Source organism: Zeugodacus cucurbitae, chromosome 6 (genome assembly GCF_028554725.1).
Source record: "Zeugodacus cucurbitae isolate PBARC_wt_2022May chromosome 6, idZeuCucr1.2, whole genome shotgun sequence".
Lineage (NCBI taxonomy): Eukaryota > Metazoa > Arthropoda > Insecta > Diptera > Tephritidae > Zeugodacus > Zeugodacus cucurbitae.
In genome coordinates, this window is record NC_071671.1 from 34,916,597 (window position 1) to 34,941,647 (window position 25,051).

Below are 25,051 nucleotides of genomic sequence, written 5' to 3' on the forward strand. Positions count from 1 at the left end.
CGTCATTTTGTGGGTGTGGCAAACAGCATCATAGTGTCATTGAATATGTGTACCAAGATTCATTAAGATATTTCAAGTTTAATACTCAAGTTATCGCTTGCACGGACAGACGGATAACTCGCCTCATCATCCTGAGGAAAAATAAGAACGCATAATAAGACGCTAGAAGCAAACGTCTACTTCACTACTGCAAAACTGCAATAGGGGACATTCTAGTATACCCGGCTAGATCACATTTCTACCAAATAGGACGGATTTTCGTAATCCTATAGAAATGAATCTAAAATCTGAATACATATATCATTCCCCTCTAGAGAGTGGTGGGATACGGGAAAAGTGGACAAAGATTCAGTGATAAATATCTACACGGACGGGTCAAAACTAGACAAACGAGTTGGAGGTGGGGTATTCTCAGAAAAACTTGATACCATAATCGCCTTCCGGCTATCGAATCATTGCAGTGTGTTCCAAGCAGAAATCACTGCAATTAAAGAAAGCCTTCTCGTTCTGTCAACAAGAGCGTTAGCGACCATACAAATATTCATATTCTCGGATAGTCAAGCGGTTTGAAAATCATTAAAGTCTCATAGAATATCTTCTAAGATAGTGAAATAATGCTTGGATTTATTATTAACAATGACGTCATATTTCACGATGCACCTGCAATGGGTACCAGGACATAGTGACATCCCTGGGAACTGTGTGGCAGATGAACAAGCCAGATTGGGCACCATACTGCAGTAGGGATGGAAAAGTCGACTCTGACTTTAGTCGAAAATCGATCTTTTATTAGAAATAATAGACTTTTTAGGATCGATTCATGCTTGTCTTGAATCGATTAAAATCGACTTTTACTCGATGACTTTGACAGTTGATGAATTAAGATAATCACTATAAGATTACTTTTAAAATCACAATACAAAGTACCAATCGAAGCGTTTCTTTATAAATAGCCTCTTTCTGATTTTCTGATTGGTCTATAACAATATAATGTTTATATTGCCGCCGGTAATTGATGTAATTAACTTTTTAATATACGGTACATAGTATTGAACAATTCTTTATCATGGTTCCCAGTTTGATATGGGCCTATTGCACAAAAGTTAACAATGGCAGTAAAGTTAAGTGTGATTTATGTCATAAACAGTTTTTGTTTAATAAAAGCACATCAATGATGAAGCACTTACAATGTGCTCACAAGATTGCTCCTCCGTCAAGTAATGAAAAACAAACTCAGAAAAGATTGAATGACAGTCACAATGATTTCGAAGTTCAGCCTAAAAAAGTAAGTGCTTTTGAAGAACTTTTTAAAGTTTGTACATAAATTATTTCTCTCCACAGACAATTTAATTTTTTATATTGATACTAACTTAATCATTTTTTTTCTTAGGTTTTAGTCGCTGTCGAATCATCTGTTCCATCGGTTGCTTTGGTACCATCAAAATCATCTGTTCAAGAAAATTCCACAGTACAATCTCAGGTCCAAGGTCCTATGGATCGTTGTATAAACAATGCTAATTCTTTTTCAGGTAGTAGTGAATTGAATTAGGAAACAACCTTAATCTTATTAATTTCTTCTATCATGCATTTTCATTGTTTCCTAGCTTTATTGACATATTAACCTTTCTTCACAGAAACTGAGATGAAGACTGTTGAGCTGGGCGCTTATCTCATGGAAGAGAGGAAAACAATAGAAAATTTGAGCTTGAAATTAAGAAATATATGCAATGACTGGGGTCTTGATGATAGTAAAATAGCAGCATTCGTTTCAGACGGGGGCGCAAACATCAAAGGAGCTATTAAAAGTGAGTTCGGCGATGGGAAACACATTTCATGTTTTGGACATGTAATAAATAATATTGGTCAGCGCCTTATCGAAGTTAATATTACTCCACCTGCATCTGAATCTCGAAATCAAGTTTCCGACTTACCCGCTGATGAAAATGATGCTATTGACAATCTTGAAGACTTAATTACAGATCATACTCAGCAATCGTCATTGCGTGAGCTATTGTCAAAAGTTAAACAAATTGTCACATTCTTTCGACAAAGTGAAAGAGCGACTACAGAGCTGCTGAAATTACAGAAGGACAAGCCTGAAAATTCTCGTCTGAAATTAATTCAGGAAGTGCGAACGAGATGGAACTCCTGTTTTGAAATGGTTGACCGTTTCATTGTGCTTGCTGATCATGTCAGTAAAGTGCTTTTACAAGTGAAGATGGACAAATCTTTGAAAGCTAAGCCACCTAACATGATCACAGGTGAGGAAATCGATGCGTTAGTAGAAGTTCGTGACATCTTAAAACCTCTCTTGCAAATAACTCAAGAAGTTTGTTTTGAGAAATGTGTAACATTGAGCAAGTGCATTCCTTTGATTTCAAGTCTTAGAAAAGTAAGTTCCCATTATTAAACTAGCAAAGCTATTGCAATATTATCTTGTTTTGAATTTTTATTGAATGAATTGATTTTATATTTTACAGAAGATTGAAGAGTTAACGCCAGAAACTTTAATTGGGCGACATTTGAAAAAGAGAATGGTTCAAGACATCGAAACAAAATACGGCAATATTGAATCCGTAAAACTGTACGCTTGTGCATCATTGGTTGATCCTCGTTATAAAAAGTTTGGTTTTCAAAGTATTCGGGATTCTGCACGAGCGGTAACTAATGTCGGTAAGTTGATTATGCAAACATTATTTGATTATTTCTATGGTTTAGTTTAATTTTAATATAATTTTTTGTGTAGCTGATCTTGTCAAGACAGAACGAAAATTAGCATTGGCAGCAACGGTGGCAAATATTAACCCTCAAGATGAGATATTAGCTATTTGAGGTCCGGAATCTCAGAAAACGAACGATGACAATGATGATTTATGGTCTTATTTTGATAACACTGTGAGTTGTAGTTCCAATCTTGCAGATTCTGATGAGGCTGGAGGATTACCAATACAATTACGACAATATTTGACACGCCCGGCTGTCAATCGGAAACAAAATCCTAATCCGTTCACTGTGTGGGAAAGTATGAAATATGAATATCCGTATCTATGGAAAGTAGCTAAAAAGTACTTGCCAATAGTTGCAACGTCTGTACCCTGTGAGCGATTATTTTCACATGCAGGACTTATCGCAAATCAGTTGAGGAGTCGCTTATCACCTCAGCACATTAATGAGCTAATATTTTTAAGATCAATCGGCGAAGAAATGTGGTTTTCGTAGTTATTTATTTTTAAATTTTTTGTTTTTTAATTAAAAAAAGCAATTTTATTATCCAATACCAAAATATATGCAATGAAATCCTAAAATACTTTTTATAATATGTTAAAAACTAAAAAAATATTGATATATCTAATGAATTTCGTGTACGAGTTGCTTAATTTATAAAAAGTCAACTTAAGTCACAAAAGTCGACTATCGAGGTTGATTAATTGACTTCCAGAATCGAAAAACTAGAAGTCAATTCCAAAGTCAAAAATCGATTCCGCTCGCGCTCTTTCCATCCCTATACTGCAGTTGGAGGCCGATAAAGAGGCAATCTATATACTTCTGGCAACCTGCAAATACTTAATCGATAAACATGCAGTAGATGCGGCTGAATCACAATGGAAACAAGTAACGGCTTGCTCCGTAAGCAGACAAACGTGGCCAGAGTGGAATAAGAGACGAACTTGTCGCTTATTGAAATTTAAGAGGAATGATACAAGAACCCTTGTAGGGGTGTTAACGGGACACTGTCTGATTGGGAGACACGCCAGCAGACTGGGGCTACCTTTCAATGATTACTGCAGGAGCTGCTAAGAAGAAGAAGAAGAAGAAACGATTACACACCTTATTTGTGGATGCAAGGCTCTGTACAGAAAAATAATCGCAACTATTGGACGCGGTTTTCTCGTGGATGTGGGCGAAGTTGCTCACTGTTTGACAACCACTTAACCTAACCTAACCTTGGGTCCTTGCTATACGCAGGCCAACTTGATTTGCTTCATTTAAAAGTTTTGTAGGTAACGATCCTTCATGATATGGACCATTGTCGTGTTTTAAAATCCTGTCAATAGTTGGAAAAGGCCGATTGACCAGTACAACGACAAAGTCATGCGAATTATTGCATACCCGGATTGATTTAGTACCCCTAAATTAGTACCAAATCTTCAAGACTGTAGTAGGGAAAACTTTCGACTTATTTTAGCCGTGAACCGCATATTTGTTTATTCTCACATGGTAAAAGCATAAAGCGTTTACTAAAAATCTCTGGAACAAAAATTCAGTATAATCTGTCCACGCCAAGCTTTAAGATGCTATTTACGGCAAATGAGAGGCAAATCGCTTTTTATGGTTTCGGAAATATTCAAATGTCTGTCTGTCCGTCCGTCCGTCCGTCCGTCTGTGCAAGCTGTAACTTGAGTAAAAATTAAGATATCTTGATGAAACTTGGCACACTTATTTCTTGCCACACCCACAAAATGGCGAAAACCGAAAACACATAAAGTGCCATAACTAAGCCATAAATAAAGCTATGGAAATAACATTTGGTACGAAGGATCGCACTATGGAGGGGCATATTTGGATGTAATTTTTTTGAGGAGGTGGGCGTGGCCCCGCCCCAAATAGGTTATTTGTACATATCTTGGAAACCAATAGAGCTGTATAAACCAAACTTTCTGCAGTCGTTTTTATAGCCACTTCCTAATACAGTCCAAAAATGAAAAAAATCGGATCATAACCACGGCCACCTCCCATACAAAAGTTAGGTTGAAATTACTAAAAGTGGGTTAACTCACTAACGAAAAACGTCAGAAACGCTAAATTTCACATAAGAAATGGCAGATGAAAGCTGCACTCAGATTTTTTTACAAAATGGAAAATGGGCGCGGCGTCGCCCACTTATGGGTCAAAAACCATACCTCAGGAACTACTCGACCGATTTCAATGAAACTTGGTTTATAATAGTTTCCTTACATCCCAATGAAATGTTGCGAAAATAGGCGAAATCGGTTCACAACCACGCCTACTTTCTATATACTAGAACTTTGAAGACGATCTGAATCGTTTACTTTACAATAAATAAAGTAAGCACTAGTGAAGATATCGGTGCAGAAATTTGCACAAACACTATGTTAATAGTGTGACAGCCCCATTCTAAAAATCGCCGAAATCGGACCATAGGTTTTTAAGGCCCCATATATCGAACACGAGGACCTCGGTACTTCTAACCTAATATTATGGTTTCCAACTTTCAATGGACTTTATACAATATATATGACGAATATGTGGGTCAAATTGTGTATTATATACTATAAATGAAGTTAAATAAATAAATTGCGAGAGTAAAAATGTTCGGTTACACCCGAACTTAGCCCTTGTTTTACTTGGTTTCTGTGAAATTTGTAAAAAAACGTTCGATGTGTAAATAATTTTGACTAGCTCTGTATGTTTCTATAGTGTGTATTTATTACTTTAGAAAAATTAAAGTAATAAACGAAATTTAAAAATTCATTTTACGTTTCAATTCATGTTAATCAAACTATATTATACAAAAAAAAATTAACAAAATGTAATCAAATTCTTTTTACGATTGAAGATTTTTTTGGTTAATCCTATTGTTGGGTCACCGATTGCGAACCGCTGCATACTTCGACCATATGTTCTTACACATTTTATGCTCTTTTTATTTCTTCCCATTTGTCTAATATTCAAGGTTACGCATTAGAAGTCATTCACCTCAATGCAGTTAATACCTGTATTTGCATTGTGTTTGCTTTGTACACTTATGCTAACGCTATGTTTCGCTTGCGCAATTATACGTATGTTTGTTTGTGCACATTAGTTAACATGTACTAAGCTCATATATAAGCATGTATTGCAATGCTGCATTCCCATTTTAAATGTCTCTTTTGATAACTAAATTATATATGTAGAAGCAATAGCGTTAAGTAGGTACTTAGTATATTAACCTTTACGAACTGTTAAAAGTACGTGACATACTTATGTATATATGAATTAATACAAAGCGGAATTATGTATTTAACGGTATTGAAATATTGTTTAGAATAGTATTTAAGGAAAAGTATTTTGCAATAAAGTCAGTCTAATAGCTGACCACCTTACAGTGGCATTACTCGGCCCTTTATTAATTTCTTCGTCGCTGCAACTTCGCTATAAAAAAAGAATTTTAGCCCTACATTTTTTGGCCCCCAACGTGGGGCACGAGTAAGTTGTTTCGTTGTTCGCACATCTTTTCGGACTTTGGTTGTCAGTATTAGACTGCATCGTTGGACATTATCGTTGTTGGATCTTCACCATTGAACACACCAGCATCGCTCGCACACAGTCAGTATTAGACTGCATCGTTGGATCGTCACCATTGAACACATCGGCATCGCACGCGCACGGTCTGTATTGGGCTGCACCGTTGGACATTATCGCCATTGCATCTTCATCTTTACCATCGAACACGCCAGCATCGATCACACAGCACAGCACACATGCTTGTCACCATTACGTTTCGTCAATACCACTTCCTGCAGGAATATTCGTATGTTTGTTGCATGTAATACATATACATTTTGTTGATACCTTTTGCGATAAATTAACTAATCATTTATTACCTAAGTACTCGCTAGAATTATAAATACAATTAATTATTCAATATAATTTTGAAACTTAAAGCACATAGAAAATTCTGTTCTACAATGTCTCTGTACGAACTAAAACAACAACGCGCTAGCACCAAGAAAAATATTTCGCGTATATATAAAATATCATCGATGCTATCTTACGACCAAGTAGAAAGGTTCTATCAGTTTCTGAATATAAATGCCGTCTAGGCATATTGGATTCATATTTTGAGCAGATTCTCTCAATTCAAACTCACATCGAAAGATTGGATGCTGAGGACGTCCTGACTTGCAAGAACTTTACATAATTGATTGATTAATGATTATTCAATCGCAACTGGCAGAAGAAGACAAGGTTTCTCTTTTGGGATACAACTTGCGTGGTGCAACCAAGTTCAAAACTTCCACCACTTCCTACGTTTGATGGAAAGTATTTGAATTATCAAAAGTTTATTACCACGTTCAAATTCAACCATTTACGAAATTGTCTCCAAGGTCAAGCCTTAGAAACTGTAAATGCGTTTCAAGTTACAAATGAAAACTACCCAATATTGACAACAAAACGCTAATTTCCTTGGGAGGAATAAATGCGCTATTTCAACTGCTGGTAAAGTTGTGAAACCTAATGGCATTCAGTTAAGAAGTTTGATTGATAAGGATGGTTCTTTGACATCACTAGATAGTGAGTGGCAAATTTCTGAAGCTTTGCTAATTTTTCTAATATTGCAGAAGTCTGATGAACAGACAAACAAAAAGTGGAAAGAGTCGCTAGACTTCAGAACGCTGCCATCTGCTGCCATGGAAGGATTGTATTGCAGTTTTGGAAAGACACTGTCAATATCTGGAGTCATTCGACAACATGCATGGTAGTACTTCGTCAACTCAAGGTGCTAACAAACACTCTATTCCGAAATTAAGAAGTCAACTAAGATATTACACATTTTCCTACTCTAGCATACCGTGTCAATTCAACAACAACCATAAGATTTTTAATTGTGAACGATTTAAGTCGCTAAACATCACTCAACGTTTCGATCATGCAAAGAAAATTGGACTTTGCATCAATTGCCTATCAAAGGGAAATCAATTCGCCAATTGTCCATCATCATACAGATGCAAGGTTGGTGCACGACAGCACCATAGTTTACATTACTGCGGATCAACTCCAGGCCAACAAATAGCTACTCTACTATTTACTGCACATAAGACAGCCGCACATACACACTGAATAATTCATCGTTGGATTCAACGGGGAGCTATAGACTGGGTACAGCACTGCTAGATTCCTGTTCGCAAGTCAATTTCATCACAGATGATTTTTCACAAAAGTTGCTTCTGCCTAGAAGCAAACAAAACATTGAAATTCAAAGCATCGGTTTGTCATCAACAAACATTAAATTCATCTTGTTCATCTAAACCATCTTGTTTATTTTTAGCCAATCAAGAAGACCTTACGGCAGAATGGTGGTTAAATTACCTCTCAAGGATGATCCGACGTGTTTGGGCGAATCATACACTACGGCATTGCGACGATATAATGCACAAGAACGTCGATTAGCCAAATCACCATAATTGGCAGCACATTACGTTGAATTTATGACTATGAGAGCCTGGGTCATATGAGCATTGTAAATAATCTAAATCTCAGCGAACCGCATTATTTTATACCACATCCTTCCGTGCTTAAACCAACAAGTACAACAACAAAGCTTCGAGTTTTAATTGTCGCCTCCTGTCGAACTACATCCCAAAAATTACTAAATGAATTCAGATGGATGATCCAACAATCCAATGTGAACTTTTTATTCTTCTTCTTCGTTTCCGATTCAATAGATTTAGACTCACTGCGGATATAGTCAAGATATAGGGAAAAGTATTAATGCACGAAGATAATCGAATGCTCCAGTACATTCTGTGGAGCAGTTCACCAACTGAAGACATTCGCACCTTCCAATCAAATACTGTAACATATGGAATGGCTGCTGCACCTTATCTTGCTATACGGAGTTTGTTGTACCTAGCTGAGCAGCATTCAGAACAATACCTAATTGGCGCAAAGATTGTGAAATCATCATTTTACGTACACGACTTACTGTGTGGTGCTGATAGTCTAACCGAACTCTCACAGATAAAACAAGAGGTAACACATCTTTTAGAGTTGGGAAAGTTTAAATTAAAGATGAATCAGTGCCACAGAACATTGAATCGGCTTGGAAAAACTTTCTGAACTCCTTATCGGATCTTTCATTAATTAAGGTGCCGAGGTCTTGTTTTTCGACAGATATGGAGTCTCTTCAGATACATGGATTCTGTGACGTATAGATTCGTGCATTTGGCTACGCCGTACATACTCGTGTTATCAACAAATGCGGCACTACTACTACTATTCGCTTACTCACTGCTAAGTCCAGAGTTCGCTCTTCTTCTCGCTCGTTTATTAGCAAAAATCAAATCAACAATTTTTTATATATCTTTCGTATATTTTTATTTGGTCACAAATAGTTGTTGGCAATCGAATTTCAAAAATTCAGGATGACATGTACACAACGAGTTCGTTGTGCATTACGTTTACCATCTACATCGGAAACACTACCATTACCAAAGGTACTCGTAGCACTGATAAGACTTCAGTATAGTTAATGCACGCGATTTAAATAGCAAGTAACGTATATGTGCGTATTCTAACAAAACACCTTATAAAGCGTACATAGCGATGTTCGTTTGTCTAGCGTCCTCATCGAACTTGTACAGGAACTCACTCTAAAATTCGTGTGATGGACATTCGAATGGTGAGTCACCGATTGCGAACCGCTGCATACTTCGACCATATGTTCTTATACATTTTTGCTTTTCCTATTTCTTCTCATTTGCCTTATATTCAAGGTTAAGCATTAGAAGTCATTCACCTCAATGCAGGAAACAATTGAATTTGCTTTATACACTTATGCTAACGATATGTTTCGCTCGTGCAATTATACGTATGTATGTTTGTTTGTGCACATTATTTAGTCCTATTTAACATGTACTAAGCCTATTGCAATGCTGCATTCCCATTTTACATTTCTCTTTTGATAACTAAATTATATATGAAGCAATAGCGTTAGTAGGTACTTATTACATTAATTTTTACGAACTGTTAAAAGTACATGACTACTTATGTATATATATACAAAGCGGAATTATATATTTAGCGGTATTGAAATATTGTTTAGAATAGTATTTAAGGAAAAGAATTTTGCAATAAAGTCAGTTTAATTGCTGACCACCTTACAGTGTCAATACTTGGCTCTTTAATAATTTCTTCGTCGCTGCAACTTCGCCTGTGCGTTTTCGCTTTTTGTAAATTTGCGCAAGGTTTTTTGGACTGCTCCTATTTTAAACAGTAATTTAAAAAACATTTATAACAAACAATATTTATACCCTGAACAGGGTAAATTAAGTTTGTCACGAAGTTTGTAACACCCAGACGGAAGCGTCGGAGGCCCTACATATAAAGTATATATATATTTGGAGGATGGAGTCATATGTAGAAGTTCACGTAAGTGAGGAAAGTTTCTGACTGTCATTCACTTGGGACTGGCCAGGAACGATTCTTTTACATGTGGCTCAAGCAGCTCACGACTTCCGGTCTTAGACCAAGTATCCTCTGGGTAGCCAACAGACATCCGTTTGGAGGCGAGCTAAAGTGAGAAGGCGAAACCCGCCTATGCGGTTGTGCATAGGGTTTGGGACCCACCACATAAAAACACCCCCCAATGAAAAAGAAAAAACAGCCTCGGATGAGAGACCCCAATTTTGATGACGACCACTGTAAACGTTTAAAGGACTACGAAATAAGGGCATGCACCTGGAATGTCCGGACCCTTAATTGGGAAGGTGCCTCTGCCCAGCTGGTTGATGTCCTCGTAAGAGTAAAGGCTGACATCACCGCAATCCAAGAAATGCGATGGACGGGACAAGGACGGAAGAAGGTGGGTCCTTGTGACATCTACTACAGCGGCCATATAAAGGAGCGCAAATTCGGTGTGGGGTTCGTGGTGGGAGAGAGACTCCGTCGTCGAGTCCTGGCATTCACTCCGGTGGATGAACGTCTAGGAACAATCCGCATCAAAGCGAGGTTCTTCAACATATCGCTGATTTGCGCCCACGCCCCGACGGAAGAGAAGGACGAAGTGATCAAAGATACCTTCTATGAGCGCCTAGAACGTACCTATGAGCGCTGCCCCCGCCACGATGTCAAAATCGTGCTTGGCGATTTCAACGCTAGGGTAGGTAAAGAAGGTGTCTTTGGCACAACAGTCGGAAAATTCAGCCTCCATGACGAAACATCACCAAACGGTCTGAGGCTGATCGACTTCGCCGGGGCCCGAAATATGGTCGTCTGTAGTACTAGATTCCAGCATAAGAAAATCCATCAAGCTACTTGGCTGTCCCGACCGTGAAGAAATTCGAATAGCAATTACCCGCTTGGAGAACAATAAGGCGGCGGGTGCCGATGGATTACCGGCCGAGCTATTCAAATACGGCGGCGAAGAGCTGATAAGGTGCTTGCATCAGCTTCTTTGCAGAATATGGTCGGAAGAAAGCATGCCTGACGATTGGAATCTCAGTGTACTCTGCCCAATACACAAAAAGGGAGACCCCACAATTTGCGCCAATTACCGTGGGATAAGACTCCTCAACATCGCGTATAAGGTTCTGTCGAGCGTATTGTGTGAAAGACTAAAGCCCACCGTCAACAAACTGATTGGACCTTATCAGTGTGGCTTTAGACCTGGAAAATCAACAACGGACCAGATATTCACCATGCACCAAATTTTGGAGAAGACCCGTGAAAATAGGATCGCCACACACCATCTATTTGTCGACTTTAAAGCTGCTTTCGACAGCACGAAAAGGAGCTGCCTTTATGCCGCGATGTCTGAATTTGGTATCCCCGCAAAACTAATACGGCTGTGTAAGCTGACGTTGAGCAACACCTAAAGCTCCGTCAGGATCGGGAAGGACCTCTCCGAGCCGTTCGATACCAGACGAGGTTTCAGACAAGGTGACTCACTCTCGTGTGATTTCTTTAACCTGATGCTGGAGAAAATAATACGAGCTGCAGAGCTAAACAGAGAAGGTACAATCTTCTATAAGAGTGTACAGCTACTGGCGTACGCCGATGATATCGATATCATTGGAAACAACACCCGCGCCGTTAGTTCTGCTTTCTCCAGACTGGATAAGGAAGCGAAACGTATGGGTCTGGTGGTGAACGAGGACAAGGCGAAATATCTCCTGTCGTCAAACAAACAGTCAGCGCATTCGCGTCTTGGCTCCCACGTCACTGTTGACAGTCATAACTTTGAAGTTGTAGATAATTTCGTCTACCTGGGAACCAGCATTAACAGCAATAACAATGTCAGCCTGGAAATCCAACGCAGAATCACTCTTGCCAACAGGTGCTACTATGGACTAAGTAGGCAATTGAAAAGTAAAGTCCTCTCTCGACGAACAAAAACCAAACTCTACAAGTCTCTCATCATTCCCGTCCTACTTTACGGTGCAGAAGCGTGGACGATGTCAACATCCGATGAGACGGCACTAGGAGTTTTCGAGAGAAAGGTTTTACGGAAGATTTATGGTCCCTTAAGAATTGGCAACGGCGAATACCGCAGACGATGGAACGATGAGCTGTATGTGTTATTCGACGACATAGACATAGTCCAGCGAATAAAAAAACAGCGGCTACGCTGGATAGGACATGTTGTTCGAATGGATGAAGGTGCTCCAGCTCTGAAAGTATTCGATGCAGTACCCGCTGGTGGAAGCAGAGGAAGAGGGAGACCTCCACTCCGATGGAAGGACCAGGTGGAGATGGACCTGGCTTAGCTTGGAATAACCAATTGGCGCCAAACTGCCAGAAGGAGAGATGCGTGGCGCGCTGTTTTGGACTCGGCTATAACCGCGTAAGCGGTGTCTACGCCAATCAAGAAGAAGATATAAATGATCAGTATGTTGAACTGAGTCGATTTAGCCATGTCCGTCTGTCTGTCTCTATATATACGAACTAGTCCTTCAGTTTTTAAGATATCGTTTTAAAATTTTGCAGATGTTAATTTCTCTTCAAGAAGCTGCTCATTTGTCGGAACTGCCGATATCGGACCACTATATCATATAGCTGCCATACAAACTGAACGATCGGAATCAAGGGCTTGTATGGAAAACTTCCGCATTTTACTACATATCTTCACGAAATTTGGTGTGAGTTATTGTTCATAGAAATAAGTTAATCTCCGAAAAAATTGTTCAGAACGGTTCACTATAGCATATAGTTGCCATACAAACTGGATTCTAAACAAAAAAATTATAAATAGGGTGTAAACACAACGGATTACTTCAGTTTACGCAAGCAGCTTAAACTTTGAACAACCAAAAAATCATTTTTTAATATCCATTATTTTTATACTCTCGCAACAAAAGTTGCTAAAGAGAGTATTATAGTTTTGTTCACATAACGGTTGTGTGTAACACCCCAAACTAAACGAGTTAGATATAGGGTTATATATACCAAAGTGATCAGGGTGAAGAGTGGAGTTCAAATCCGAATGTCTGTCTGTCCGTCCGTCCGTCTGTGCAAGTTGTAACTTGAGTAAAAATTAAGATATCTTGATGAAACTTGGCACACTTATTTCTTGGCGCCCTAGGAAGGTTGCTTTGAGCAAAATCGGACCACTGCCACGCCCACAAAATGGCAAAAAACGGAAAACACATAAAGTGCCATAACTATAAATAAAGCAATGAAAATAAAATTTGGTATGAAGGATCGCACTATGAAGGGGCATATTTGGATGTAATTTTTTTGGGGAAGTGGGCGTAGCCCCGCCCCCTACTAAGTTTTTTGTACATATCTCGCAAACCAATAGAGCTGTATAAACCAAACTTTCTGCAGTCGTTTTTTTAGCCACTTCCTAATACAGTCCAAAAATGAAAGAAATCGGATCATAACCACGCCCACCTCCCATACAAAAGTTAGGTTGAAAATTACTAAAAGTGGGTTAACTCACTAACGAAAAACGTCAGAAACGCTAAATTTCACATAAGAAATGGCAGATGAAAGCTGCACTCAGATTTTTTTACAAAATGGAAAATGGGCGTGGCGTCGCCCACTTATGGGTCAAAAACCATATCTCGGGAACTATTCGACCGATTTCAATGAAACTTGGTTTGTAATAGTTTCCTTACATCCCGATGATATGTTGTGAAAATAGGCCAAATCGCTTCACAACAACGCCTACTTCCTATATACCAGAACTTTGAAGACAATCTGAATCGTTTACTTTACAATATATAAAGTAAGCAATAGTGAAGATATCGGTGCAGAACTTTGCACAAATACTATGTTAATAGTGTGGCAGCCCCATTCTAAAAATCGCCGAAATCGGACCATAGGTTTTTAATGCCCCATATATCGAACACGAGGACCTCGGTGCTTCTAACCTAATATTATGGTTTCCAACTTTCAATGGACTTTATACAATATATATGACGAATATGTGGGTCAAATTGTATATTATATAATATAAATAAAGTTAAATAAATAAATTGTGGAACTGTGGAAAATTTGGAGTTCCGTAATGAAGAGAGAATTCGGGAGCTGCGGAGCAGGAGCGCGACACAATAGCACATTTAAACAGGCGTTTGAATACGGAATATAGAGCAGCGGAGGAGGAGCGCGACACAATAGCACATTTAAACAGGCGTTTTAATACGGAATATAGAGCAGAGGAGCAGGAACACAACACCGCGGAACATTTAAATAGACGGACCAATCGAGAATATAGAGCTCGACACAATACACAGAAGCGCGATACAATAGAACGTTCTGTACGACGCCAGAATCCAATAACCAGAGAAGAAGAAAGGCAACGAGATGCAGCATGGAGGAGATCCAATAAGAAGACGTCGTGAACAACATTTTTTCACTCTTCTCAAAGGAGAGCATGCCAACGTCGATCTGCCAACATCTTTGATACGTACACATTGTTAATAAAAAAGGGCCCACTGGAATATGCGAATGTTGTGGGGGCACTTGGCTCCCACACCAAGTAAGAAAGTTAGAAAAACGACAGACCTCAACAAAGTTCACGCACTCGGAAGGTGCTAGAAAAGTTTTTTACTTGTCATCGAAGTTTCCATCTTTTTTTTTTATTATTAACCCAAACGATTACCCTCCTCCCGCCCAACCGACGCGTGGGGCGCAGTCCGCATACGAGCGGAATTTGCCGAGTCTAGAAAGGCAAGAGATTTTTAAGCGTCCGATTCTCAAACTGCTCAGCTACAGAAAGAAACATTTCAACAGCTGTGATTTAAAAATTTATAAAAACAAAAAGTTAAAAACTTCTGAATATTACTTATTAAGAGAAGACAAAATAGTTTTTTTGATGCTAAATATTGAGTCAGATGGATCAAATATGCAGGAATGTGAATTAAAATCATGACATATTCGGCGGAATGGTTCATTTAACTCAAAATTTGTTTGAAGAATGAAACAAACTAGAAGATTTTAGAAATAATGGTCTAAACTGCCTGGATGAACGCAATGGGACATTAAACTTAATATCAGACAAAAGGAATGAACTACAAACTAGACCATTCAGATATATAAGTTTTAAACGACTAGTATACGGGGGACGATTCAATCTTGAATCCCAATGTAAGTGGCCTAAAGCAAAAAGTAAAAATTGTTTTTGAACGGACTCAAGCTTATCAGAATGGGATTGATAGCTAGGATTCCATACCACAGAACCATACTCCAATATAGGCCTTACCAATGTTGTAAAAAGAATTTTAGTAATATACGGATCACTAAATTCTTTAGACCAACGTTTAACAAAGCTAAGAGTACCTTTAGCTTTTAAGACAATTGAATTTACATGAGAATTAAAATTTAGTTTAGGGTCCATAGTAACTCCTAAATCAACAAAGCTAAAAACTTGCTCTAAACTGAAGTTATTTATTACATAGGGAGAAAGATCAACAGTTCTACGGGAAAAGCACATCGTTTTACATTTTTTAAGATTCAGTGGCATATCATTTTTGTGACACCAAGTAACTAAATTATTTAAATCCGATTGCAACACAGTCCTTTCGTTATGAGAAGTATATGATTTAAAAAGTTTATCATCCGCATATAATAAAATTTCTGAAAACTTAATTACAGAAGGTATATCATTGATGAACAACAAGAACAGAATCGGGCCGAGATGACTACCCTGTGGAACCCCTGAAGTGAAACTAATTGAATGGGATAATGTATTATTAAATAAAACTTGTTGTTATCTGTTAGTAAGATATGAGGATACACATTCAAGAAGTCTTGGTTGAAAACCAAGAAGATCCAGTTTTTGCAAAAGAATTGAGTGGTTTACTCTATCGAATGCTTTACTAAAGTCTGTATATATAACATCAGTATTCTTATTATCCCTAAAACCCATTGACACATGGTTTACAAATTCAAGCAAGTTTGTTACTGTAGATTTCCCTTTACAAAATCCATGCTGAGAAAATGAAATTAAAGGACAGATTAAGAAAGTTATTTGGTCAGTGACAATGGCTTCAAAAAGTTTGGGTATAGCTGACATTTTAGCTATCCCCCTATAGTTCTCAACAGATGATCTAACTCCACTTTTATACAAAGGTAATATAAAAGAGTTTTTCCACATTGACGGAAAAATACCTTGTTTAAGAGATAGGTTAAAAAGCTTAGTTAAGGGCAGATAGATATATTTTGCGCAAATTTTAAGAAAGCTTGAGGGAATCATATCAGGGCCATGTTTAAACGAATTTTTTAACGTAACTAAATAATTTAAGACATCTGTTTCAGAAATAATTGGTGTATTAATTACAGTACTCGGACATAACACTTGATGATATGGCACATTCATAGGGTAGTTTGAACAATAATTGGATTTGAAGAATTCTGCAAACATATTAGAAATAATATAATTGTCACATGACATTGTTGATTTATATTTCATCGCGGACGGAAAATTGGAAATCTTGCGTTTGGAGTTAACGAAACCATAAAACAATTTCGGATTACGAATAATATTATTTTTTACTTTGATTATATAGTTTTTATAACATTTTTTGTTAAGTTCCTCAAACTGTCGACGCAATTTAGAATATTTTAAATAGTCAACAAGAGCTCCAGTTTTTTTATAAAGTTTAAAAGCACGAACTTTTTTATTTTTTAATTTACATAGCTCATTCGAATACCACAAATTTGAACTTTTTCTTTTGGTAATAAAACATTTCGGAACAAATCTTTCAAAAATATTAAAAATTGTTTTATTAAAATATGATACATTTAATTCAATATTACCACTGTAATCAGGCCAAGTCAATTTAGAAAGTTCACAATTAATCTTTTTGAAGTTAGCTTTCGCAAAGTTGAACCGAGAACAAAGGTCCTGTTTGTTGTATACAAGTAATTCGTCTATGATTTCGATATTAATTTCCAAGGCAGGGTGATAAGAGTCCTCTGGCAAAACTAAAGGATCAAATCGGACCACAGAAACTGTTGAAGTATTATCAACATAGACCAAATCTAAGAATTTACCAAACTTGTTCGGAATTAAGTTAATTTGGTTAAGACCCATCTCAGACATTTCTTCCAAAAACTCATTAAAGCTTAAACGAGTGCAAAAATCGTCAACAGATTTCCAAGATACACACGGTAAATTTAAATCGCCTAGAACAATTATGTAATCAGTATTCTTAGCAATTGAAAAAACATTATTTATTAAAGAAGCATGCTGCATATATACAGAAAAGTCCGATTGAGGCGGTATATAAGATAAAGTTAGGTAAATAGAATATTTATTAATACAAATTCGTATGCACTTAAATTCAATAGAGTCCGCATGAGGAACTTCCACTCCTTCAGATGGAATTGAAGAATGCACAGCAAATAGTACAAATGTCAAATGTCAAGTGATTGGCTGACAAATGTAGGAAACAAGGAAACTGTGCCATTTATTGCGGATCCTGCAGATGAAGCAGCAGTAAGAGACCTGCTTAATGCCCGACAGGAAAATGTACAGGAAATAGAAGAGGAATTAAATCCAGGTGGCCAGGAAACTTTGATGGACAATGAACCCGTTGAAAACAGATCCATTGAACGAGTTGCAATGGCACCAGGGCAAGGTAGATGCCCAAAGGATGTTACAACCGACGATGATGTTCAGGAGTTACTCAGTACATTTAGTAGTCCGTTCCTATTACAGAATTGAATTTCAGCATTGGGGATCACCACATTGTCATGGCATGGTTGAGCGATGCACCGCAATTGGAAAGTGATGGAATCATCAACACAACTGAAGTTCAAACTTTCAACGACCGACACATTACGACTGATTGGGATGATTTGGACTTACAAGAATTTATTCAGTACCAAAAACACAGACATGGTCGAGCTTGCCTAAGAGACCTGCAAATATGGATATTAAATTCATTTTGGACGCCTACGCTTGCTGCAGCTATATAATTAATTATATAAATAAATCCAATAGAGGGGTATCAACACTACTGAGACAAGTCATGGAGGAAATAAATGATGGGAATTTCTCCATTAAACGAAAACTGCAGCACATCGGACACAAATTTCTAAACGGGTCGGAAATATCGGCTCAAGAAGCAGCTTATAATATTTTGGGACTGCATTTATCGGAAGCGAGTAATGGGGAGATATATACAAATACATCGCATCCAAACAATCGAGTAAGGATGCTAAAGCCCAGACGAGAATTGGATGCTTTACAGGAGAATTCTACGGACATATATGTAACGAGTGTACTGGATCACTACTCTCAAAGGCCCGATCAATTGGAAGAACTATGCTTAGCAGACTCTGCAGCATGGTTAAGATTTTCCAAAACAAAGATTTTTAAGGAAAATGAAGCAAGCACTTATTCTGCGCTGGAAACGTTTTAGCGTTGAAAATTCAAGAGCTGATTTCTTCAGAGAAACTGCCATGATGTTTCACCTATGGAGAAATGAGGTGGCCGAGCAAATTGAGCAGAATAAGCTCAAATATGACAAATTTTTAACCAACGAGTTTGTAGGCTAAAGCAAATTTTTACGACCAGTGCTTACTTTGGAGGCATTCCAATTATCGTGTTTGGTGACTTAAAACAGTTGCCACCAGTAGGAGATCGATGGATATTTGCGCCGAATGGCAATGATCATTACAGTGCAATTACAGGAACACCACTTTGAGATCAATTTCGATACTTCGAACTCACCGAAATAAAGCGTCAGCGTGAAGATTAAGAATTTGCCATCGCTTTAAACAACATGTCAGAGGGAAATATGACACACGCTGACATCCAATTAATCAAAAGCAGGGAAAAGACCTCTAACGAGATACCCAATGAAGCCATCCATCTCTTTTATTAAAATGCTGGAGCAAATAATTTCAATTCAACAAGACTGGCGAACACGATGACCGACGAGTTTATTTCGACTGCGAAGGATACAATTAAGTCAAGTTCCTTAACAGAACGCAGCAGAGCAAACATATTAGAAGCTATGAAGGGCTTCAAGACATCAGAAACACAGGGAATGCCTCATACATCGCAGCTCAAAACATCGATAAAATATATAGATTGAGGACAGAAGGTGCGTTGACATGTTACAGATTTTTAGCTGAAAAATCGGAACAACGCCTTGATATTTATTACCAAAATGTAAGGAGTCTAAACAAGCATATTGCGGATATCAGATCAGATAAACTGATTTGTTCTGCTGATATTCTGTGCTTTGCTAAGACTTGGGCTTTGTCTCAAGAAGAGTTTCCAATGGAGGGCTATAATGTTATTGCACGCCTTGATGGAGAAACAAGGTCATCACGACGACGCCTGGCCAACGGCCTTATAATATACTCAAAACAAGATCGGTGCCCAGATCTATCAGAAGGATCATTATCAAGGAACATCACAGGTTCAGCAAACGTTTACCAACTATTAAACGTAAACAATTCCACAGTTTCTTTGTCACTTGTATACAGGAACCCCACGTATAGACTGCCACAATTTAGAGAGCAAGTGGTGAACAATACCCGTCAGATAAATGAGCCGTTTAATGGACCATCAGTAGTCCTTGGAGACTTTAACATATGTCGCCTCACAGCAACTGACGATTTCAAGGCTCGATTACAACAGTTGGGATTTCAATCTGCATTGGACAACGCCGCCACAACAAAACAGCAAACAGCAATAAAACATGGATCCAGCAATGACTTCATGTATCACATATCAAACACCATATAGTGATCATGACGGAATATTTTTAAGTTTTAGAAAATAGATATGTTATATATGTATATATACATATGTTAGATTCAAAATTAATATAACTTACTATAATTATATTAGGTGTAAGTCATAGATATAAGTAATGTAATTTATATAGCATAAATATGTATTATAGAAATATAAAAATATATTATATTTGCTCTGTGTTTTTATAAAGCAAACTGTAAATATATATATGATAAATATGTACTTATATATAAATATTATAATTTTTTCCCGTTAAGTTTATGTTAATAATAAATCTTTTTAAAATTTTAAATAACTATAAACGACTAAAAGATCTATTTTCTTTATTAAATAACCTTAATGTTTCTAGCAAACAACCCGGCTAAAAAGAATTAGTAAAATGGTTTTCTTTCTTAACTTAATTTTTCTTACGTCTTTAGATTTGCTTAAACACATAGTTACTAAAAGAAATGCACCTGTGAAGGGTATATTAGCTTCGGTACAGCCGAAGCTAACGTTTTTTCTTGCTTTTGTATACTTTTATATATCTTCCACCATTTCCAGCAAAATTTTATTTTCAAATCATACCACCCCACTTCCGTCCCTCACAAACCGTAACCAAGATGGTCAGGTTTATTTTGTACTGCGGCGACCTCGTAATTAGGATTGATGCCAAATTTCAATCTGATTGAGACCGATACCATGTGTGGGTATAACATTTTGACCATTTGAAATTTTATAAGAGGCTTGTTCAAAAAATAAGGTGAATTTTTAAATTTCGTGCTACATACATTCGATTATCGATTTTTATACTCTCGCAACAAAAGTTGCTATAGTTAGTTATAGTTTCACATCAGTTCCTATCAGTTCACATCACATTTGAAGGTCATATAACTAAACGAGTTAGATATAGGGTTGTACATTTATACCAAAATGATCAGGATGAAAAGACGAGTTGAAATCCGGTTGTCTGTCTTTCCATCCTTCCGTCTGTCCGTGCAACGGATAACTTGGGTAAAAACTAAGATATATTGATTTGGGACCGAAGGAGGGTTGCTATCGAAAATGGCGAAATCGGACCATTCCCACGCCCACGAATTGGTGAAACCCGAAAACAGATAAGTTTTTTATGAATATCTCGAAAACCATTAAAGCTATATAAACAAACTTTCTGCAGTCGCTTCCTTTACGTTCTCCATTACACACCATACATTTAAATAATTGGATAATAATCACGCATATCTTCCATACAAAGGTTAGGTTAAAAATTACTAAAAGTGCGTTAATTAAATTTTGGCGTGGCGTCGCCCACTTTTGTGTCAAAAACTAAATCTCCGGAACTACTCTACCGATTTCAATGAAATTCGGTACATAATACTTTCAAGACACCATGACGACACGGATATAACTCAATTTTGAATTCCATCTGATTCGTTCACTTTATAATATACATATACACTGGTGGCCAAAATAATAGGGAATAGCTCATCGACTAAATACAAAATTTTTTATAAACATAGGTTAGAATCAAAAGTTACTGTACAACGAAGTTTGATAACAGTAATTTGCGTTTAACGCGTTTTCTCTCATTTATTTCTAGAATGACTGGGTTGATGATATTTTGTTTCAGTTGTCAGTGTTTTAACTTTGCAAAAATAATAGGGCTTATTCGAGGCACTCCATAACTGCGACAATATTGCAGCCCTGATACTCAATTTGCAACACTGTTGCAGATGCTCAGCTGATACTTAAGCAAAATAATTGCAACATTTTGCGCGAATTGTTTGACCGAATTTGAACGTTAAACCATGAATTTTTTAATAAATATAGCGATAGATAATTTTGAAAGCAGTGATTATAATTTGCTGTTTAAGAATGGAAAAAATAGATAACGAAATTTTTTAAGAAATAGAAAGTGGTTCCTCGCTGAAATTTCAAAAAAGCGGGAAGTGACGAAGATGGCAAAGGTTTGGAAAACAATTCCATTATACCATGATGATACATATTTCACGCATTTTCGCATGACTCGTGAAACGTTTGCAGTAAGTATTGTTGTTTACTTTTTGGAAGTATTTAATAAATAAATTTGTCTTAGGACTTGAAAAATGCGTTAGAGCCTTTTTGGTCAACACCGCACGATGAATATTCCTTGGAACATTCCTTGCATATGACACTTTGGAAGCTAAGCAACAGTAGAGTCACATATCGCGAGCTTGCCGATAGATTTAATGTTGGGCAAGGAACTGCCCACAAACTTTTCCTCAAAACAATCAAGACAATCTGCAAACTTAAAAACGAAATATATTGGCCGTCAGTTTCACAGCAGAAAAAAATAATGGAAAACTTTCAAACAAGCCGGGTAAATTCATTTCCTTTTGTTGTCGGATGCTTAGATGGAACGCATTTCAAAATTAACACTCCTCAGACAGATGCAATTAGTTATTATGACCGTAAAGGAAATTTTTCAGTTATTATGCAGGTATGTACTTGGCTTATAGATCTGTTTTAATATAGATGTTATTTATTCAATTATATAGGCCATATGCGACAGAAAGTTCTGTTTTTTAGATGTGTTCATCGGCTACCCAGGTAGCTGCCATGATGCCAATGTGTGGAAAAATAGTCCACTTTACAAAGGGATCACATCTGGACAAATAAAACTTGCGAAAGATGCAATTATTCTAGCCGATTCAGCATATCCTGTTTCAAGATACTTAATTGCTCCTTTTAGAGATAACGGACATCTTTCCAGAGAGGAAAAACAATTCAACTATTATATGAGTTCAACCCGAGTATTTATTGAGCAAACATTTGGAATTTTCAGGGCTAAGTTCAAAATATTGAATCATATTGATGTGCGAAATATAGAAGACATATCAACTGTGATATTAGCTTGCGCAATTTTACATAATTTTATACTACGAAGCAATCCGGCTCATTCTGAAGACAATCATACGAGTATGCCAGAAAATTTAGAAAACTCAAATGATCACGATATGATTGAACTACCTGAAAATATAAATGACACTAATGAAGGAATTATCAGACGAAATAACTTGAAAATGCTATTTATTTCATAAAAGTATTATTTAAATTATGTACATATATGTATTAGTTAATTTAATTGAAACCACCTCCCCTAGAATACTAAACCATTTTATATTTCCTTTTTTAAATAAAACATTAATTAATTAATAAACATTTATTTTATTGAAAATAGGAACTTCTTTTTAAAATTATATGGAATAAGAATATATATTACATGAATATAAACATAAAGTTTATTAAAAAATGAACATGAATGAATGAATAGGAACTTGTTTTTACTAATAATATATATTACATGAATATAAACATAAAGTTTATTAAAAACTGAACACTTTTTATTTTTGGCACAATCCCTCCAAAACTTGCCGCAAGTCCAACATTGCTTTTATCCTCTCCTTGTCAACTAGCAATTTTTCCTTTTCGATCAGCATAGTTTCTTCGTACCGAATCTGCTCCTTCCGCGCTTCTTCTTTAAAAAAATCCAATGTCTCAGATGCAATAGTTTTTGGTCGTTTTTTCCGTCTGACACCTTCTGCCTCGCTTTCTTCCGCGCACCTTTCCTCCTCACTCACTCCACTTTCGACTAAAGATTGCAGTGAGCTCTGGAGGTTTCTTATGGGAGGCTCAATGGAGTGCCTATTACCAAACACGCTGTCAAAATCTTTAAAATATTCCCATGTCGTGGCACCTCGACCTGTCGCGTCGTTGCGTTTTTTAATCCTCTTATACGTCGCAAACAAATTTAAAAATTTCCTTTGCATAAACTCCTTTGTTTGGGACACTTCGGGATTTATTAAACGCATATTATCGACGACCTTACCCCATAGGACGGACTTTTTCCTCCTCCCGCCAGCAAACTCGGGCTCCAGGTCAAGCCGGGACCTTACTAGCAGTTGAGTAACCGGTGAATTTAATTTTTCACTGAAAATATAAAATACGATAATGTATTTTTCCATATTCAAGTGAATATAATAATTAATATGTATTATTAAATTCAATAAATACCAATTTTACTTACCTCTCTTCTTCCATTATTGGCGCGCAGTACAAAAATTTTTGATGCAAAATGATGACATTTGGCGCGCATCAAGTGTCAAATTTTTACTCGCTCGAACGTCTGACTTTTGCACGAGTTGCCACATTTTTACATCGAATATGATGTTTGCGCAATATTGCGCAGTATTGCCAAGCTCGAATAAGCCCATAGTGTCGATAGAATAGATAAATTAATTATATTATAAGTAAACATTTTAGGTTTGTAATTTGAAAATTAAAGGAATACAAGTGGAATAATGGCCGCGCCCTGCATGTAGGGATGCAAACATCGTGAAATGAAACATCGATGGTTCGATGTATCGATGTTTCTTCAAAACCCATCGAAATCAAAAACATCGGCCATTAAAACGTCGATACATCGAAACATCGATGTATTTTTGAACTTTTTTAACTTATTTTAAACTTAGTGTGAAAAGCTAAGGGATACAGAAGCAGAAGCATAAATTAGTGAAATGTAGTACGTCTTAAGTTGATACATTTTATTTCACTTATCATTATATGTTTAAAGTTTTTTCTCAATAAATAACAGAATTTCAAAACAACGACATGGAAAGTTTTTTTCACTGTCATTTCTTTTCGATTTTACTTCTGCGTGATAGTTGCCCTCGGTTTAGAAAACAGTCGTTTAGTCGGCACTGAAGTGGCCACAATGTGTAAATATTAATAAGCCTATTTATACAACTCCGGAAACACAGTATTCATGTCAACCCAAACTCTATTGGCTTCTGATTGGTAGGGGTAACAGCCGAGATACACTTTCTCTTCAACCTTTCGTCCCTGTAATTGTAGATAAATTTGACAGCTTACATTTCACCTTTTGGTGGACCAAATGTTTATTCCGGTTCCAAATATTGAACGAGTATTCTGTTTCACACTCATCCGAAGATTCCGTTGTATCAGCGCGATTCTATGCATTTTATGAAACAAAAAAAGGATTTATTTTAGCCATAGCATCTTTAAAATGCAGTAATTTGAATCTCTGATCTAACGCAGTAATCTACGACAGAATTAAATTGTATAAATAAA

At 36.9% G+C, this 25,051-nt stretch overlaps 2 protein-coding genes across 2 annotated transcripts; both read left to right on the plus strand.

Annotated features, from left to right (window-relative positions):
• Positions 1 to 745: 745 nt before the first annotated feature.
• Positions 746 to 2,851, plus strand: LOC128922611 (uncharacterized). The gene is made up of 5 exons (XM_054233718.1): positions 746 to 1,285; positions 1,391 to 1,529; positions 1,635 to 2,392; positions 2,481 to 2,673; positions 2,747 to 2,851. The coding sequence occupies exons 1-5, from the start codon at positions 1,067 to 1,069 to the stop codon at positions 2,830 to 2,832; spliced, it is 1,395 nt and encodes a 464-aa protein (XP_054089693.1). The 5' UTR covers positions 746 to 1,066; the 3' UTR covers positions 2,833 to 2,851.
• An 18,505-nt stretch (positions 2,852 to 21,356) lies between these two features.
• On the plus strand, positions 21,357 to 23,070 carry LOC114805081 (putative nuclease HARBI1). Its single transcript, XM_054234856.1, has 3 exons — positions 21,357 to 21,963; positions 22,017 to 22,400; positions 22,459 to 23,070. Exons 1-3 carry the CDS (start codon positions 21,880 to 21,882, stop codon positions 22,999 to 23,001), a joined length of 1,011 nt encoding a protein of 336 aa, XP_054090831.1. The 5' UTR covers positions 21,357 to 21,879; the 3' UTR covers positions 23,002 to 23,070.
• Positions 23,071 to 25,051: the final 1,981 nt, after the last annotated feature.